This window comes from Acinonyx jubatus, chromosome B3, assembly GCF_027475565.1.
Source record: "Acinonyx jubatus isolate Ajub_Pintada_27869175 chromosome B3, VMU_Ajub_asm_v1.0, whole genome shotgun sequence".
Lineage (NCBI taxonomy): Eukaryota > Metazoa > Chordata > Mammalia > Carnivora > Felidae > Acinonyx > Acinonyx jubatus.
Window position 1 is genome coordinate 141,559,219 of NC_069386.1, and position 19,751 is coordinate 141,578,969.

The 19,751-nt window shown below is 54.0% G+C and overlaps 1 protein-coding gene across 2 annotated transcripts; it reads left to right on the plus strand.

The window, feature by feature from the left end:
- The first annotated feature begins 2,160 nt into the window (after positions 1–2,160).
- On the plus strand, positions 2,161–18,652 carry ZNF839 (zinc finger protein 839). 2 transcript variants are annotated; one of them, XM_027066675.2, is made up of 8 exons: positions 2,161–2,502; positions 7,642–8,445; positions 11,137–11,376; positions 13,028–13,120; positions 13,771–13,920; positions 16,574–16,720; positions 16,857–16,950; positions 17,645–18,652. In XM_027066675.2, the coding sequence occupies exons 1-8, from the start codon at positions 2,221–2,223 to the stop codon at positions 18,511–18,513; spliced, it is 2,679 nt and encodes an 892-aa protein (XP_026922476.2). In that variant the 5' UTR covers positions 2,161–2,220; the 3' UTR covers positions 18,514–18,652. The 2 variants fall into 2 exon arrangements, with proteins under 2 accessions (XP_026922476.2, XP_026922477.2); XM_027066676.2 differs by lacking the exon at positions 2,161–2,502 and adding an exon at positions 3,854–4,127.
- The last annotated feature ends 1,099 nt before the right edge of the window (positions 18,653–19,751 follow it).

A 19,751-nucleotide genomic window follows, 5' to 3' on the forward strand; every position in this document is an offset into this window, starting at 1 on the left:
ATGCAGGGACCTGGCAGAAGAGGAGCCAGCTGAGATTGCTGTCCTCAGAGCAGCACACTGTCCCAAACAAGGCTGGAAGGGGTCCAGAATACACCTGTGTGGCATAAAAATTATTTTGAGCAGGAGGCATTTGAACTGAAAAGTCTTATCTGCCTAAAAGTAGAGCCTTCCCAAAAAATTCAGAAGGATTCATTTGTCATAAATTCCCTTCCCTGGGACTGATCAGGAAAGGTGGACTCTTGTCACAGGAGAGCAGTTGGAATCACACCCATACAGGCATTGTCACAAAGCTGTCATATCTCCCATCTACTCTGGTAAGGGTCCATTTATCTTTCTTAAAAGGCATTTATTTTTCCACGAGTGCCCTTCCCCGCTTCTCTTCTCCTATTAAGATGGTATATAGGTCCCACGTCTAACTTTCTCTATGAGTCACATTTTTATGTGAATTCCGTAGGTACATTAATAAAAATGCATGATTAAATTTTGTCTTTTCTTTTGTTAATCCATCTTTTGTCACCTTAATTCACAGGCCCCTAACGACTGAACCTAAGAACATAGAAGAAAAATCTCCTCTCCCCCAACAGGCTCAAAAACATCATGAAATGGAGTACTCTGTTCTAAATGAAGAGGGCAGTTCTTGGCTTAGGGGTCAGAGAGGACCTTTCTGACATCTGAGGATGTGAGAATGAGAAGGTCTTATTTCAAAGTTAAAGAAAGAAGGATTAAGGAATTGAAACAAATTCCACAAATTTGATCTCCCCTCTGGCCCCTCCTTAGTGAGGCTATTAATGAATTGTTAGAACACTGTTGGGAGCTTAGTGAATCCAGCGTGAGTATTGACTATGATGATGATGACCGCGTGGAGAGAAAAATGATCAGAAAGTCTACCAGAACCTTCGCGGACATCAGCCTGGCTCCCCAGGCTCCCCCCTTTTATGGGCATCAAGGCACTCATCATATTATACCGTAAACGCCAGTTTCCTCCTCCTCCTGCTGCTGCCTGGACTGTATACAGAGGGCAGGACAGTCCAAAGGCAAGCACGGTGACTTACCCAGCAGATGCTTAATAACTGTTGACCAATGGCCCTACTGTCCTCTCTGGGGAGGGGAGCTGAGAAACACACATACACGAGCAGCTACAAGACTGGATGGGAAGGATGCACAGAGCCAGTAGAGTGAAGAGGAGGGGGAATGGAAAGGTTGGGCTGAAGAAGAGGGAGTGGTAGAGCTATGATGGATGGGACTGAAGTGTGGGGGTGGGGAGGTCCTTCCTTCCTTCCTTCCTTCCTTCCTTCCTTCCTTCCTTCCTTCCTTCCTTCGGTCACATGCATCCATGCATCATTCATTCCCTGATCTGAGCTGGCGCTTGTGCTGAGCACTGTGTAATACATCATCTTGGCCCTTAAGGTGCATCCAGTATGGGTGGATGTATCGACCTGGGAACAATTTAGGGCGCACATTTGTTAAAAATGCGCACCTCAGGGGCGCCTGGCTGGCTCCGGTGGTGGTGGAGCTGAGACTCTTGATCTTAGGGCGGTGAGGTCAAGCCCCAGGTTGGGTGTGGAGCCTATTTAAAAAAATAAAATACGGGCGCCTGGGTGGCTCAGTCGTTATCCGCCCAGGTCACGATCTCAGGATTCAGGAGATTGAGACCTGCCTCTGGTTCTTCACGCTGACAGCCCAGAGCCTGCTTGGGATCCTCTCTCCCCCTCTGCCCCTCCCCCGCCCGCGCCCTCTTTCTGTCTCAAAATAAATAAACATTTAAAAATAAATAAAATAAAACTCATTATTTTAAAAAAGGGGAGCACACTTTGGATCCCCTGCTGGATCTATATTAAGCAGAACGTGGGACTAATGCACTCTAGTGCACATGACGTCGAGAACTTTTGGATAGTGTGAACTTTTGGACAGGCTAAGGGGCTCTGGAACTCCGGAGACCTCCGCCTGGGAGGCCCTGGATAGCTCCTGGAGGAGCGACACCTGAAAATTAAATACATCAGTGACAAGGGAGAGGAAAATAAGGCCCATTCTGCCCTTGGCGAAGCGGCGACGGGGCGGAGCCGACACAGGCCCCGCCCACCGCCCGGCTCGACCAGTTGCAGTCGCCTTCCAAGGTGTCTTGGCCTGCGGGGCACTCGTAGTCCCCCGCTCTTCCCAGGTGACGCACATTTGAGCCGCCGTCGCTCGGCGACGCGGGTTCGAGTCCCGGTCTCGGCGGCCATGGCGGACGCGGAGCCGGAGGCCGAGGACGGCAGCGAGGATGGGGGCGGCGGCGGGGGCGGCCAGGCTCCCCCCGGCCCCGGCGGCAGCGCCTCGCGCGTGGCCCCGCTGGACCCCGAGCAGCTGCGGCGGGTCCTGGAGCAGGTGACGAAGGCGCAGCCGCCGCCGCCCTTCGTCCCGCAGGACGCGGCGCGACGGCTGCGGGACGCGGCGCAGCAGGCCGCCTTGCAGCGGGGCCCCGGCGCCCAGCCCCCGCGCCCGCCGCGCCTGCTGCCGCCCCAGGTGAGGCGCCGGGAGGGACGTGGGGAAACCGAGGCCCGGAGCGGGGCCGGGCAGCGGCGCGGCAGGAGAGGCGGCGTCCGCCCGCCCGAGAGCTCCGGGCGGCCCACACTGAGCGGTCACCGCGCCAGCGTCTGCAGCTCCTGCGACGCGCCTGCTGGGCCGCGGTCCCGCTTTCGAGCGCTGCCCGCGGCCTCCGTGCCGCCCGGCCCCTCGCGCAGGCCTGCGTCCGTTCACTCGGCGTCCGTCGAGCGCTCGCTGGGTTCCAGGCGCTGGCCTCGGCGCAAGCGCGGCCTCGCACACCCTCCGTGGAGGGCGAGAGGCAGACTCGGGGAGGGACGCGGCGGGGGCGGGGGACGCTGCGTTAGAGCGAGGAGCCCTCAGGCCTGACGCCGGAGCCGAGGCGTGGATGGATGAAAAGGAACCAGTGGGGAGGGCGGCGACTGCCAACCCGGGGGCTTGGGGCAGAACTGAGCACACAGTAGAGCGGTCTGAGGCGGGACTTGGCACCCTGGGGGGGTCGTGCCCGGATTTGTAGCCAGTGCCCGGCACGGCGCCTGCCGCGCGCTGAACGAGGGAGATACGTGAGAGCACTCCGCATGCGACACCCTGTCATTTGTCCGCGTTACTACCTCCTGGGGCCCGCAGCTCTTGGTTACTCGGGGAGTGGAGACCAGAGCCTGCTCTTCCAAGCCCAGGGGGTCAGGGGGAGCTCCTGCAGCCAGAGGTCCTTCCTGTCGTCTGTAAAGCCACATCCCCTTTCAGAACTGGGCTTGTACGCGACACTAGCGCTTCACGGCCCAAAGTTGCCAGAGAGATGCCGCTTCCACTAGGAGACAGAGAGAGAGGTTAGAATCAACAGTCTTCGTTGGTTTTTGTTTGTTTTGTTTTGTTTTTTTAACCGAGTGATTTTGGCCGCCGGGAGTTGTACCGGGGTTGGGGGTCAGGACTGGACAGGTGTCTGGCCAAAGTTTGGGAAGACAGCTATGAATCTGCCCAAACTCCTTCCTAGAGGTGTGACCTTGAGTAACCCAACCTCTTTGGGCTTTGGTTCCCTTATTGACATCGGATGAGCTTTCTAGCTCGGACTCCCACATAGGCGGAGTCAGAAGGGCGACGGTGGCTGCTGTCTGGGTGGCTCAGTCTGTTAAGTGTCCGACTTCCGCTCAGGTCATGATCTCCCGGTCGTTGAGTTCGACAGCCCGGAGCCTGGCGCCTGCTTCAGATTCTGTGTCTCCCTCTCTCTCTGCCTGGTCCTCCCCCCAAATAAAGAAACATTAAAAAAAGAGAGAGACGGGTGATGGTGGCTGCTGTGTACAGAGCGTCTACTCCATGCCTGGCATCACAGGGGGCTTACTTCCGGGCAAGTGCACAGAAGTGTTCGTATCAGCACTTTACAGATAAGGAACAAGCTCCGAGAGGCGGGGTGTCTTTGCCCAGGGTTCTCCCATTTCCAGCACCTGTTGAAGGTGACCCCAGCTCTTTGGGTTTGGTGTGGCAGCTTGAAGAGTCCAAAAGTGACATTTCCCGTCAAATGCAAGCGACCTTAATCAGCATTAAGCAGCACGACCCTATTCTGTGGCTGATCTAATTGGGATGACATAAATTCTGCCTGCACTCACAATAATGTAAGTTGGCTGTCGAGTCAGCCCCAGCTGTGCCACGGGGGCCACTGAGGCAAACCACGTGTGTTCCTTGCACCCAAGGAGGTTATGATCTAACCAATGAGGTAAAACGTGACTCAGGTAACTTCTCATCGAGGTCGGAAAACTAGAGATAAAGGACTGATGCACTTAGAGAAAGGGGAACTGATTTTGGGCTGAGGGGATCAGAAATGACTTAGTTGAAGAGATGGAATTGTGGGTCCCGGTTGAAAATATGGAAGGGGACAGGCAGTGTTGGGGGGAGGGTGGAGTGTGCATTTAGAGGACCCCGGTCTCGTGGTTCTCTGCGGGGGGGATGGTGCGGATCAGAAGGCACAGACCCAGTGGACGCACTCCCGTGGGTCGGATTTGGGCTCGCATCCCTCCCATGCTCCCCGTTCCTGCACCACAGAAACATTCCCAATTTCTTCCAATACGCTGTGCCATTTTTCATGCGTCTGTGCATTCACTCATTTTTTTCCTTGCACGTCAGACTACCTGTCCACCTGGCCAAAATTCCATTCGGCCTTCTCGGGTCTCTTCTGGGAAGCCAGACCCTCCCCCACCCACCCACGAGGCTGTTCCTGCCTCCTGCCTCTCTTATCGCACCTGCTGCCCCATGGTGTCATTGTTTCCTGTCTGCATTCCTTAGGGAACCTAGTCTGCCTTCCAGATGGGCAGTGGAGCTTTTCAAAGTACAGATTGCGGGGTGGGAGGTCCTCACGGCAGGTCTGCAGGTGACTGAGGCATGGCGGGGGAAACTGCCCTCTTCCTCAGTGAGGCTAGGACTTGGCTAATGTTTTTTGTTTTTTTTCTTTAACTGAAGTATAGTTGACATACAGTATTATATTAGCTTCAGGTGTACAAGGTAGTGATTCCAGAAGCCTGGGCATTATTCAGTGTTTACCACAGTAAGTGCAGTCACCATCTGGCACCATACAATGTGATTACAACGTTATCGACTACACTTCCTATGCTGTGCTCTTCACCTCCATGACTTACTTATTTTATAACTGGAAGTTTATACCTCTTAATCCCCTTCACCTATGTCACCCACCCCCTCACCCACATTGGCCTGCTTCTGTGTAGGTAATGGCACACGGAGATACCTTGTACAAGTTTGCTGAGTGAAATAAACATATCCCAAAGTATCAAGCATGATACCCACCTGGTAAACTCGTGGGGAGCCGATTTAAAAATTAGACCAGTTTTGCCACTGAAGTATTCCTAAAACAGTAGGATTTGGGGTGTGTGTGTGTGTGTGTGTGTGTGTGTGTGTTTAACGGCATTATCTGGTCATATCCTAAGAGCTTAGACATTCTAAATGGTAGTAAGTGAAACAACTGTGATTATTAAAAGATAGTTGTCATTTGATTCACAGGTGGCCCAGGACTGGCCCTCAGGGGCCTCAGGGCACCAGCTGCGTACCCTTCCTCACCCAGGATAGTGGATTGTGTCTGCTGTTTGTGGTACATGTGGAACACACACACACAGACAGATGTACTCCCGCGTGGTTTCGGTGGGAGTTTTCATTCTGCTCCGTGTGACGCTTGTATTGACCCCTCACTTGGTGTGGGGTCGAGTCCAAAGAGGGCCTGTTGGTGGCCCCAAATCAGTGGTTCTCGGCTGGGGACTCTTGGCAGTGTCTGGAGACATTTTTGTCCCAAGAGAGGGCGTGCTATCGGCATCTAGTAGGTGGAGGCAGGGACACTGCTCAACATCCTGCAGTCACAGGATGGCCACCACAATAAAGAATTAATGGTCTGAAATGTCACTTGTGCCCAGGCTGGGAAAACCTGCTCTGGATGATGAGGTTCATCTTTCTTTCCTCTCTGGAGAAGGATACTGATTCTTTCTTTCTTTCTTTCTTTCTTTCTTTCTTTCTTTCTTTCTTTCTTTCTTTCTTTCTTTCTTTCTTAATTTTTTAAAATTTTAATTTATTTTTTAGAGAGAGCACAAGTGGGGGAGGGGCAGAGAGAGAGGGAGACACAGAATCCGAAGCAGGTTCCAGGCTCTGAGCTGTCAGCACAGAGCCTGACGTGGGGTTTGAACCCACAATCCAAGAGATCATGACCTAAGCCAAAGTTGGATGCTCAACTGACTGAGCCACCCAGGCTCCCTGATGCTGATCGTTTTTGCAGCGTGAGGCCATGAGCCTTGTGTCTTGCTGCCTCTCCCCTGAGCCCATGACAGGTGTATACCTAACATTGTGTCTGGCACATAGTAACTGCTCAGTCATTATCTGTGGAATATTGTCGAGGGCAGCCCTCCCCTTCGGTGGGTGGTTTGCTCTTGCAGACCGTGCTGCCTTGACCCTCCCAAGACCTACATCTTTGTACCTATGCCAGTGTTTCTTATGGAACCCAAGAAGCAGAATTGCCACATCAGGAAGTACATGCACCGAACGCTTTCTTACATGTTAAAAAGTTGTTGAAGATAGCACCCCGCTCCCAGGTATGTGCCCTGGAGAAACTCACACATGTGAACACAGACACCCGCGAAGGTTCCACGCAGACGACAAGAGCGCGAGGTTAGGGACACTTGCCCGTCAACGGGAGAGTGTTCTCAGACTGCAGAGGAAATGAGAGCTACACACCACGGTGTGGATGAATTTCACAAGCCGGACAGGAAGTAACACACCTGAAAACGCTGCACCAGCTTGCAGCAGGTCATGTACGCTTACATGAAGTTTAAAAACACGCCAAAACCGAAGTGCATCTTTTGGGGGGTAGCGAGAACAGCACAGAGCTTCACCTCAGACGGAAGTGCTGCGTGTTTTAAGGCAGGTGGTGGGAACCTGTGTTGCATTGCTCCTTATGGCTTTTTTCTAGGATTTCATGAAAAATTGAAAAAGAAAAAAAAAAGAGCGTATGTATTGAACTGAATCCAGGTTAGAGTACTAAGAATTCCAAGTAAATACAAATCTACTGTAAGGAGGGATATTTCTTATTAGTTCATGAAATCAATTTAGTAGATTGTGACTACATTTATTTATTTACTTACTTACTTATTTATTAAATGTTTATTTTTGAGAGAGAGAGAGCCCATGAGCAAGGAGAGGAGGGTCAGAGAGAGAGGGAAACACAGAATCTGAACAGACTCCAGGCTCTGAGCTGTCAGCACAGACCCCCATGCAGGGCTCAAACCCATGAACCAGGAGGTCATGATCTGAGCCAAAGTCAGACACTTAACTGAGCCACCCAGGCGCCCCTTGACTAGTATTTTTTTAAAAAACAACGTAGGATAGATCCTATCAGAAGGCATTTGTATAGAAATGTTAAGTGGTTTCATGAACTTTTAATTTGTTTATGCAAATATTTCCACATGCACATATGGATGTGGGTCAAGTGTGTCACTAGAAACAGTACACGTACGTTAAATAGACTCACATACACGATGGATTTTATAATTTAGAAACACGTGTGATAATACAGTTAAGATGAGAGCAGGATTGTAGAACCGTTGATAAGCCTAACGCTTTTCTCTTTCTGTCTTTAAGCAACTGGAAGCCATTTGTGTCAAGGTAGTATCTGGAGAAATGACAGACCAGGAAAGGCCGACGCCCCCACTGGCCACCCTCCAGCCCAGGACAGCCGGGCTGAGCCAGCCGCCCAGGGGGGCGCCCGGCGTGCTGGGGCTCCGGGCACAGCCGCGCTTCCCGAGTGACTCCCCTCCGATTCGGGTGTTTGTACAGAGGCCACTGCCCGCCCTGCAGCTGGTGGCTCCGCAAGGACCGGGCGCCACGCCGGCCCCTCTGTCAGCGTCTGACCCACCGGCGGTGACATCTGTTTCATCCGGTTCAGCGAATTTCTTTATTTCCAGCTTGCACACAAAACACACAGAGAAGCTAAAAAAATCTTTAAAAGTGAAGACGCGTTCTGGACGGATATCTCGACCGCCCAAGTATAAAGTCAAAGATTATAAGTTCATCAAGACGGAGGACCTGGCTGACGGTCGCTTGTCAGATTCTGACGATTACTCAGAGCTGAGTGTGGAAGACGACGACGACCAGAGGGGAAAGCGGGCGCTGTTTGACCTGTCGAGCTGTTCCCTGAGGCCCAAGACTTTCAAGTGTCAGACGTGTGAGAAGTCCTACATAGGAAAAGGGGGCCTGGCCCGGCATCTTAAACTCAATCCAGGCCACGGCCACCCAGAACCGGAGGTGTCTCTGTCTGAGAAGGCCAACGGGAGCACGACCCGAGGCTGCGCCGAGGGCAGGACGGCTAGCCTACCGTCCCCGGGGCTGCCCACGTCAGCTCTTCTGGGTGAGGAAGGGGCCCAGTCACCACCGTGTGGCCTGCAGGTAATGTTTCTACTGGTGACCGTGTCCTTCTTCCTGCCCATCCCGAAGTGAGGCTTTATGGTATCTGATGGGGGTTCAGGTGAAGGCTCAAGTAGGTCCAAGGTCACGGCAGGGGCTCTGAGACACCCCCGGCCCCCCCCCCCCCCCGCCCCCGGTCTCTACGGCCGCCCGACCAGCAAGGTGCTGTGCACCCTCTGTGTGGGGTACTCGCCAGCCTCACTGGGCGTGTTCGATGGGAACATAGCCGCGGATTCTCTAGCTCTGGTCAGCAACGCGAGCCACAGAGCACTCCTGTCTTGCTGCTGAAGTCACAGCGGGCCCTGAGAAAGGTCTCAGTTGGGAGCGGTGGTCCCCGGGGCGCTTCCTGGAGCGTCAGCAGCGACATGCCGTCTTCGCGTCTTGCCCCTTTGGAAACTCACAAGCAGACAAGGCGGGTCGAAGCCACTCTGACTTTGCACCACCACGCCACAGTTGAGGGACAGCAATTTCAGGTTCCTAAACGTGTCCTGTGCCCTCGTGTGCCGCATACGAGCGGTCAGGTATTTACGAAATGCGGACGGATCACTTGAACGAACGGCAGACCTCTGTGGTTACCCTCACCTGCTTCACTTGAACCTTCCTGCTTCCTTCTCCTTTGACTTGTGTTGGCTTTATTTGTGTCTGTGCTCCTGGCTAGGCAATTGTATTTGCAGTTCCTGGAATGTTAGACAAACCAGCACTGGAACTGACTCGGCTGTCGCTGGGAGTTTGTGATTTTAGTGACTCGGAAGATGTTTAACGAGAGCCTGTCTGCTCTGGCCACCTCATTCCCTGCAGCGGGACGGGGGTTCCTGAAGGAGGGGTGAGGCTGGTGGCCGCTTTCGCTTACAGATGGGTTCCTTGAGGCCTGAACAGGTCTTGTCTGGGCCCGGCTTATCTGTACTGAGGTCTAGTGGCAAGAACCACGGAACAGCCCCATGTGAGGATTCAGAAGTACTCTCTCCCCTGTAGCGTTAGCCTGAGTACTAGTAACACGGACACTAACAATATACTGTTGATTGCACGCCTCGTTGGGGCGGGAGTGTTGTACGTCTTCTCCATCCTGTGAGAGCCCCGAAAGTCAGGTGCAAGACAAGTGCATGGGGCTCAGAGGATGGTGGGCATCCCGTCGGGGCACACCTAGGACTCTGCCAGGTGGGAACGAGACTGAGGTTGAGGTCTTCTGACTTCAAAGCCCACACTGTAGGCTGCCTTGTTGGGGAAGGTTCTGCACTCCTCATGGCTGGTAAAACCCCAGCTTTTGAGAAACCTCTCTACCTTTCTTTTTTCTTTTTAATATTTATTTTTGAGAGAAAGAGAGAGAAAGTGTGAGCAGGGAGGGGGAGAGAGAGAGAGAGGGAGAATCACAAGCAGGCTCCTCACTGTCAGTGCAGATACTGACTCGGGGCTCAAACTCACGACCTGAGATCATGACTTGAGCCAAAATTGAGCGTCAGACGCTCAACCAACTGAGCCAACCAGGTGCCCCTTTCTCTACTTTCTTAAGTTGAAATGGGACCACGGTGATTTATAGTTCATCATCCAAACCAGGACATTCTGAGAGTGAAAGGGGCACTATTCACAATTCCAAGGGACAACAGGTGTGTGCGGGAGTGCCTCCGGTTGACCAGGCTAACCGGCACGTCCTGCTTCCTTTAGTGATGAAATGCGACCCCACGGCAGAAGCAGCATGTAGATACCAGAGTCCCCGAGCGCATGCCCCGAGTGCCTGGCCTCGGGCATGGTGGCTGTCCAGACTGCGTGGGAGGGGTGCCTCCAGCTGCTGCGGTGGGGAGGGACACGCAGGCCTGTGTCTCTCCTGTCCTTTCCCGTGAGCAGACTCACGGCACCTAGGGCCACAGACAGACCTGGCGTTGCTCCTGCAGCTCCACTAGTGAAGATGTAGACGGAAAATTCCGTAAGAGTTCAGGGGACTTACTTTGTGCCGGCTGCCACGTGAAGTGTGTTCCTTGAATCCATTTAAGCTTCCAGCAGTCCTGGGAGATGCAGGTGCATTGTTCCTGTTTTCAGAGGGGGAGTTGGCACCGAGTGAGGAAGTAGCTGGCGTCAGATCCAAGAGTCTGTCCAAAAGCCGTGCAAATCCACGAGACAAGAGAGTAGACTAGCAGCTCCCAGGGCCTGGGGGCAGGGAAGAATGAATGATGCTGACAGGTACAGGGGTTCTTTTGCAGGGGGGAGTATGAACATGTTTTGGGATTAGATGGTGGTGATGGTTACACACCCTTGTCAGTGCATGAAAATCTGAACTATAGATGTTCAAAGTATGAATTTCATGGTATTTGAAATATATCTGATAAAAAATAATAAAATTTTTAAAAGTCACGCGTAAGGTATGAATGACCGAACTTCAGGTTCAGTTTTAAGATGACGGTGGTGTCAGAGAAGTCTCCTGTTTCATTTTGGGCAACATCCAGGGTTATGGCTGGCCAACCCAGACTTACCAGCTGGCTAATACCAGATGTCGCAACAAGGAACTCTGTTGGGAAAGTTTAAGGTGCGTCGATTGTAGTTAATGTGTCTTGATAATGCAGAGAAGAAATAATTTCTCAAGTTCTTTGCTTTTGACGTGACACTGTTTGGCTCTAGGGTTGTCACTATGGCGTGTAAAGTATGATTCTTTCATTTTTGTTTTGGGTGCGTAACGCTCTCTAGAATAGCCAGTCTGTAGAAGTTGAAGACGCCTTGGTGTCTGAACCAGAAGATGGAAATTATTCGGCCTTCGTGGGATCAGAGAGACACCCAGGCCCTAGACGAATCGAGTTCGCAGCAGCCCCTGCAGAGGGAAGCGAGGCCGTCCTTGGGCGAGGCGGAGCCGCTCACCCGCGTGGGCGCGCCGGTGCCTGCGTGGCAGATGCACAGAGCGCCTCGGTGGCCAGAGCCCGGCTCAAGGAGGTGCGTGGCTCTTAGACCCTGTTCTTGAAACCCGTGTCTTTGGCATGGCGTGTGGCAATCCGCTGGTAGGTTTCTGAGTCAAAAGTAAAACACCCAGAGCAACGAAATAGTTCGCCTGAAACGTATTTGGACGAAGTGTGTAATAACTTCAGGAACAGTGTTACCTGAAATAATTCTAGGTTTACCGGTTTGGAATAACGAGGGCTTTCGGGCTGCCTGCCGTTACACGTTTGGGAATGATTGTAAGCTATGTTTTCATATAAGCAGTTTAGGAAACAGACAGTTTCTGTTTTTCTGTACAAAGTTTTAAGGTACAAAATCATGTTTCAGGTTTTGAACCCTGGAATCTCCATTCCAGCCCCTTGAAAGTAAGCTTGGTGAATTTAAGGGGACTGATTTAGAAAAGTGGGACCCTAAATTCATCCTGATTGTCTTTGGCTCGGCGGTATTTATTTGCCTGGTAACGGCCAGCTGCGTGTCTTAAAGAAGTGAACAGGAACAAAGAGTGCGAAGTAGTGAGTGAGCGAGACAGCTGCTCTCAGAGTGGCCACCAGGGAACCAGGGCCTCCAGAGTCACACACAAGGGGACGAGAGGTTCTCGGTGAGGAAGCTTTCCTAGAAAGCGTCATGAGCTTACATATTCTAGCTGGAAGTTTAAACCCGGTGACTTCGCTTTCCTCTCATTGGGCTTGTCGATTAATCCTGGATGACAGATTTTAGGAGCAGGAGGGAAGGTGGTCCTCGACTCGATTCAGTCATTAACACTTGAAATACCGCCACCTATTGAGCACTGTGCGTGGCAGCTCGGCCATGCTCTCCGCCCTGCCCCCGTGCTAAGTTCCAGGTTTACTTCATTTCATTGGTTCCATAATCATTATCTCCACTTAATAGAGGATGAACCCGAATGGTTCGTGAGCTCCCTGTGCCTCTTAAGACTTCCTGTCTCTGAGACTGGTCCCTTCCCCACCCACGTATTGCCGCCCTGGGTGACCTCCTCCGTCTGGTTTCTCAGGCCATCCTCCCTCGTGGACACCCACGTACTTCCTGTACCTGCTAATTCACTTGGCTCCTGAGCCTCAGCGCTCCCACGGGGCGGCCCGGCCTGTACCTCCCCTGCCCTCCCCTTCCAAGGGGAGCCCCCAAGCCCGCTTCCTGTCTAACTTGCCCGGGGGTCTGCCCTGTGCCCAACTGGGAACCCACAGTCATTCATGCTCCTCCCCTAGTCCTGAGGACTGTGCCCTCCCCGCATCCCTCTCCCCACACCCCCCACCCCTGCATTCACCTCGGGGCCTCCTCTTCTTTGGCCTGTCCTTTGGCGGTGGTCTCCCAACCGCAGGCTGCCCCACACTTGTTTGCATTTTCATCTCGGGCACTAGTTAGTGCCCCCGGAGAGCAGGGAACACCGTTCCTTCTCCAGGACCTGGTACCCCCTCTAAGCTCAGCCGTCCCAGGGGAGTCAAACTTTGATTCCAGAATTGGTCACAGACTTTGTTAACGGATCAACGAGTGAGATCGTTAACAGAATGTTAGAGTCGCTTAATCACTGCGATTTGGGGGAACTTTAGGTCTTTTGTATTCTTCAGCGCCAACTTTTTGGCTGCTGGGGATTATTTTGGGGCTTTTGAAGCTGTTAAATGCTTTCTTCTGGCAGTTTCTCCAGCAGTGTGACCGAGAGGCTCTCGTGGACCTGGTGCTGCCTCAGCTGGCTCAGGTGGTGACTGTGTACGAGTTTCTTCTGATGAAGGTGAGTCTCCTGAGCATGTCTAGAGGACACACGGCCGATTTGAAGTTATTTCGAAAGACATCCTTCGCATTTGTTTTAGAACGAGCCGGGCCGTTTGGAATCGTGTCCCTCCTCCAGGACAGAGCTGAGGGGAGCCTGCTGGCCCCACCGGTGCCTATTCAGCCAGGTCTCCCAGAGGCTGCTCAAGGACCCCCTTGCCTGTTTTAAGCTCATGTGGGAGGCAAGAAAGTGGTGGCAGCAAAGCAGGGCCGGCCCCCAGCCCCCGTCACCTTCCTCTCGGGCACCTCCTCCCTGGTGAGCCTGCTCTGACTCGGAGAGGCGCCAGCACAGCTCCCGGGAGGAGTGAAGGCCTGGGCCCCTCCTGCCTGCCGGCCCGTCCCCAGAACCTTTCCGTCTCCCCTTCCTGCTCCCCCCGCGACCCCTTCTTCGGGGCTCCGGCCCACAGTCCCCCTGCGGCTGTCACCCTGGAGGTGGTCTGCTCTGGGGCCCCGTCCGGGGCCGGGCACATGTGGGCTGTCACTGGGGAGTGGAGGAGATGACGGGCCGCGGACGGCCTGACAAGCTCATATCCTTCCCGCCTCCAAGCCCCTGTATTTGTCATTTCGTTGCCTCTGGTTTAAACATTTCTTGTCACCTTTATCTTCACAAAGGTTGAGACAGGTCATCTAGCAAAACCTTTGTTCCCAGCTGTGTATAAGGAATTTGAAGAGTTGCATAAAAGCGTTAAGAAAATGTGCCAAGATTACCTCAGTGGTTCTGGTCTGTGTTCCCAGGAGCCTCTGGAAATAAGCAACGACAAGGTAACAGTCTCACCTGGGAAAAAAGTTTTGCTTTTAGATTTGCTAAAAGAAGGATATCCGTGTAAAGAGGAGAATGTTGTTATTTTTACTTATTTATTTTTTTAAAGTAACCTCTATGCCCAATGTGGGGCTAGAACTCATGACCCCGAGATCGGGAGTCGCTCGCTCCACTGACTGAGCCAGACAGGCACCCCTGAGGAGCCTGTTTTCAGTAGTGACATCTTCATAGTCAACTGCTTTTCAGCTCTTTTTCCCACCAAATGACTGTTTTATTTTAGTTTATTTATTTTGAGAGAGAGAGCGCGTGCGCGTGTGGGAGGGGCAGAGAGAGAGAAAGAGAATCCCAAGCCAAATGCGGGGCTCGAACTCATGAACCATGACATCATGACCTGAGCTGAAATCAAGAGTTGGAAGCTTAACCAACTGAGGCTGCTGGGCGCCCGACATTTTTTTTAATGTTTATTTTTTGAGAGAGACAGAGTGTGAGTAGGGGAGGCACAGAGAGAGAGGGAGACACAGAATCTGAAGCAGGCTCCAGGCTCTAGGCTCTGAGCTGTCAGTACAAGCCCGACACAGAGCTCGAACTCATAAACAGTGAGATCATGACTTGAGCTGAAGTCGGCCACTTAACCGACTGAACCACTCAGGCACCTCCCTCCCCCAACATTTTTTTAATATAAAAGCAAACGGTGCTTGTTTCAGAAAACTCAGGAATGCGGACGGGCTGACGGAACCTTGAAAGGTCCAGAACACTCTCACTCAGTGGTGACTGCAGTGCTTACTGCGGTCTGGGGGACGGTGACCATAGATCCCGTCCGTGGCTGTTTAGACACAGTTCTCATTCCCCTGTCATTGTCTCCATCAAGTTGCCTCTGGCTGTACTGGGTCCTGGGTAGAAATCTGGTTTGAACTGATGTGGTTTTACTTGTTTTGGATAAAACCCTTTGCTGGGCTTAGCGTGCCCCACGTGGCCACGTCATTCAGGGGTCCGTGCCGGCCAGGCCCCCAGGTCTCAGGCCCACCTTGAAACGGAGCACTGAGTGATGCCATGCTTTTAAGTAATGTTTGTTTATTTAAAAGCATACTTGTACAATGGTAGCTGGGGCACACTCGTGTCTCAGAGACTGTCTCTAAACTACTGAAAATACTTGTAGGTTTAGAGAAGGAAAATGTGGGGCAGCGGGGGCGGGAACCTGCCGGTGGGCAGTGAAGGTTAAATGGATCGTTGTGTTGGGGTCAATCATGGGAGGGGTCTTTCTGGGTCAGGGCAGTCCTTACTGCTGGAGGGGGTAGTTTCGGTTCCCATCAAGGTACGCTTTGCCCTCAGGGTCTGCTGCCTGAGCCAGGGGACCCTGGAAAGGAGAGCCCCACTAGTGCGTCTGAGGGCAGGAAGGGGTGGCCACAGCCCTCTTTCACAACCATAAGGAACACTTGGGCTGTGTTGCTTCAGTTGCTCTTAAGATTCCATTGACCTGGTCATGGGTCTGCCCCCCTGTTCTTACGGTTAGCGTCACGCAGACTAGGTTACTTCCGTAGCAAGAAGTCTTGATCCACACTCTGACAGAACGAGGGTTGTTTTGTTTTTGTTCTTTTTTTTGGGGGGGGGGGGGTTGGTCATTAGTTTTATACAAATGCAACAATTATTTATTAAAGCTTATGTATTTTGAGAGACAGAGAGTATGTGCTGGCAGAGGAGGGGCAGAGAGAGGGAGAGAGAGAATTGCAGGTGGGTTCCGTGCTGTCAGTGCAGAGCCTGACGTGAGGCTCGAACCCACCAACTGTGAGCTCGGGACCTGGGCCGAAATCAAGAGTCGGATGCATAACCGGCTGAGCCATCCAGGCGCCCCAAGAGTCACGTGTTTTTTAAACTGTGAGCTCGGCAGGTGTGGGTGTCCTCCCGTCACAGGGCGGACTGGACACACACGGCTGCTGTGCACGCCTGTCAGGACCCACACTCGCAGGCAGTTCAGGCCGAGCCACAGCCTCCTAGGGGCACAGACCGTGGCTTAGCTTGCAAGGGGACACAGACAGGCTGGGAGGCACTGAACTCGAGGGGCTGCCTGTCCTCTGCTCAGACCTTGATCTGCTGCCCCTCCTTCCCTGCCTCCTCCCCTCCTGCTCCGTGGTCCCTTCCTGTGTTCACGTGTAAACAGTGACAGCTGTCGCTTCACAGAATGCCCCCAGGGCAGCTGCAGCCCCCTCACAGGACCAGGAAGATTCCGGGAGCACAGAAGCCGGGGCCCAACATGACCCTCAGCCTCCCAGACCCTCACCCTGTCCACTGCCTGCAAGAGGAGATATTGTTCTGGAATGGGTGGGATTGTTTTCTGCCGGTTCCAGTGGAAATCAAAAACAGGAGAACAGGAGGTGAGCGGTCACTCCGGTGTCCGATGCCGTCTGACTGCCGACGACACTGAGGACAGCGTAGTGAATTAAAAGAGAAAAACCCCTTTGGTGTCTGCTCTGCACCGTGCTAACACAGAACCTTCTGGTTCCGGTAGGACCCGTTTTCTCCCCAGCTGTTCCACGGAACTTCTCACGTGTCTTTGTTTCTCCCGTCGTTGGGGCCACCCCTCTCGGACGCGCCTCGGCCCTGCCATTACTGTCGACGTGCTGCTGAGCGCAGCTCCTCTCTGTCGCCCTCCCTCCTCAGGTGGCCGAGTCTTTAGGAATCACAGAATTCCTGAGGAGGCGGGAAGCGCGCACAGAGTGCGTCCCAGCGCAGCGCACCAGCGGGGACACGGGCCGGGACCCCCGGGCCGAGCTGGAGGAGGCCGGCCACCAGAAGCGGGGAAACGAGGTGGGTGCCGTCGAAGGGGGTGCGGTGCCGAGTTTCGGCGCTTTGACTGCAGCCCACGGCGCTGTCCTCCGGGGAGGAGCGGTGCGAGCCTGCCCGCTCCCTCCTAGGCTTAGCTCCCTGGGTGTCCTCTTTGCAGACCGCGGACGGGGCGCCGGCCTGGGTGAAGAAGACCAGAAGAGACCCTCCGCCCCAGGACACCACTGACGGTGGAGCCCCAGCCGCCAACCAGGGTAAAGCGCTCCCCGTGGTGTGCGCCCCGCGCCTCCCAGGCCTGCTTCTCACTCCCGGGTGCCCCTGTGGCCGGATTGAAGACAGAACCTGGTTTCTCTCAAGTCTTATCCCCACCTCCCGGGGTCCTGTGGTTCTCTCTCGTTCCCTGTAACTCTCGAGGTCTGTGAGGCTCTCTCGAATCCCTTCTGGAAACGAAGAGCCCATGTCTGGGGCCTGGCTGTAAGTGCCGGCTGAGGTTTAACCCTGGAAACAAGCCCTCGTCTGGTTTTTATTCTGTTCGAACCAGAACCTCTCAACCAGACCCTGAGCCTACAGCGCACTGAGAATGGTTCTGCTGCTTCCTAAAACTGCCCGATGCCCTGCTTGACCCTCAAGTCTCCAATGGAAAGAGGCATTCTGCTCTTTAGAACTTACGACTGAATTCTGCTGCAGGGGAGGGCAGCTTTATTCAGGGAGAGCAGTGGAAACCCGGGCCCCTGTTGCCCACACGGCTCCCCTCACCTGACTAATCAGTATCGCCTCTGAACTTCACCCACACTTGGAAGCTGCCAGCCCCGAGTAGCAAGGAGAGTTTACGTGTCCACGCGTTCTGCCAGGAAGTTAATCTGGACCTGCTGGTCTTGGATAGCGAGCGCAGTGAGCAGGCCGTGTCACGGCACGTGGACGCTTACCTGTTTTTCTTGAACTGTTTAGGTCCTGCCCCTCCAGCGAGCGGGAACGCCCCTCGCCGTCCGGAAGGAAGCCACACGGCGCCGGTGTCTGGTCGAGCAGGCCGGCAGCTGCAGGCGTTTGCTGACCCCGAGGCCAAGAGCGGGTGTGGGGCTCCCGCTCTCTCGTGCGAGAACGTCAGTGGGCTGAGTCTGTGTCCTCAGTCAGGAGAGCCCGGGACGCACACACAGGGGTGCGTGCCAGCCCTCCCTGGAGAGAATGCTCAGGAACGCTCCGCAGACTGGAACGGAACTGGAAACAGCCTGGGCAGCGGGGATCTCTGCAGGACGCTGATGTTCCCTGGAGGGGTGGCATCCCTGCCGCCTTCTGGGCCTGGAGACCTTGAGAGGCATGGCTCCCTCTGGAAAGGCCCACGGTCTGGCCCCAGCGACGTCCTGTTTCCAGAGGCTGCCGGCCCTCTGCTGGAGAGGGTTTTGTCTGTGGACGTGGGGCCAGCTGACTGCGTCCCCAGGACCGTGCCCGAGCCGGGGCCTCAGCCGGCCCAGGCCGGGTCGCTGCCCACCGATGGCGGCCGGGGAAGCCATGCAGGGGGTGTGGACCACTTCCCCGCGGGGCCCGAGGCGCACGCTGACCAGAGAGAACTGGAGAGCATTGTTGCTGCTGGAGAAGCCGTGGCTTTTGAAATCACCAATGGGTGCCATGAATTTTTGTCTCAGGGACAGGAACAGGTATTTATTCAGACTTCCGACGGCTTGATCTTGTCCCATCCGGGTTCCGTGGTGTCCGGGGAGGAAGATGTTGTCATAGTGGCCGGTATGGAGGGGCCTGCCCTGCAGACGGCCCCCCCGGAAGGGGTCCCTCTAGAAACCACGGAGGCAGAGCCCTCACAGTGAAGCAGAGCCGGACCTCAGTCCTGGACGTGTGTGTGTTTTATCCAAAGAAGGTCTATGTGAAGTAATGTGTATTTTTCTACTGTGAATACAGACACAAATGAACATCTTATTTATAAAGAATAATGTCTTTTTACTTGACCGTCTGTCTACCTTCTTCTGTATCTTGCTTTGCCTTCGTGCTGATGGCAGAGCGGTCCCCTGACGCAGCCAGCCTTAGAGACGACCCACAGTTAGCACCACGACACTGTTACTTGCCACCTTGCTCCCCCAGAACCATGTCCCCTTCTCTCCTGGGTGATGTGCTGCTTTCCCGCCACATCTGGATTTATTAAGGAACTAATAATAGTTATTAGGGGGCCATCCTGCCCCCACCCCCGGGAAGTAGGAAAGAAAATCGTTTCTGCTTGTACTTAATGCATGAGGGGCCCACCACAGGGGGCAGCTGAGGTCAGAGCCCCAGTCCTCTGGGGTCTCGCTCACAAAGTCACCTGTTAAGGTCTCTTCTCTTTTGAATGTTTTCCTTGGCTTTGTTCTGCGGAGCGAAAAAGGAAGGTGATTTGTCCACCTTCAGACGGCACAGGTGTCCTCTCCCCCAGGGAGACTGTCAGGAGGGACCCCGAGCAGGCAGTGCCGGGGATCTGGGCTATCCCCCACCCCCGGGCCCTGCTGTGCAGGCGCGGGCCTCGTCCCCGGCCATCTTCCTGTCTTCTCGCTTGATCTCAGAGCCAGCTCGACAGAGCAGAAGGGCGGTGTCCCAGGACACAGCAGCCAGCAACGAGCCAAGCCATGACCCGCGGCCTCGAGCGTTTCTCAGGAGCCCAGAGCGAGTCCCGTCCTGGGGCCCTGGAGTGGGGACCGAGCCTCCTGCCTGGGGATCGTTCAGAACCCTCGTCAGGCACCTAATGCAACAGACTGAGTCCAACCTGGCCCCGTGGTCCGTGGTCTGGACCCAGACCCTTTAAATACAAATTTAGTTTCAATTTATAGGATATTACGGAACATCCCAGCACATCTTAATTTCACCATTGTGGATGTGCTACTATAAGTGGATAGTAAATTTAACTAATGGAGTTAAATATCCTCATTCTGCTGAACAGAGCTGGGGGCCCTGGCAGTATGCTCATTAATTTTTTTTTAAGTTTATTTATTTTGAGAGAGAAAACCGGGCAGTGGGGGAGGAGGGAGGCAGAGGGAGAGGGAGACCGAGGATCTGAAGCAGGCTCTGTGCTGTCAGCAGC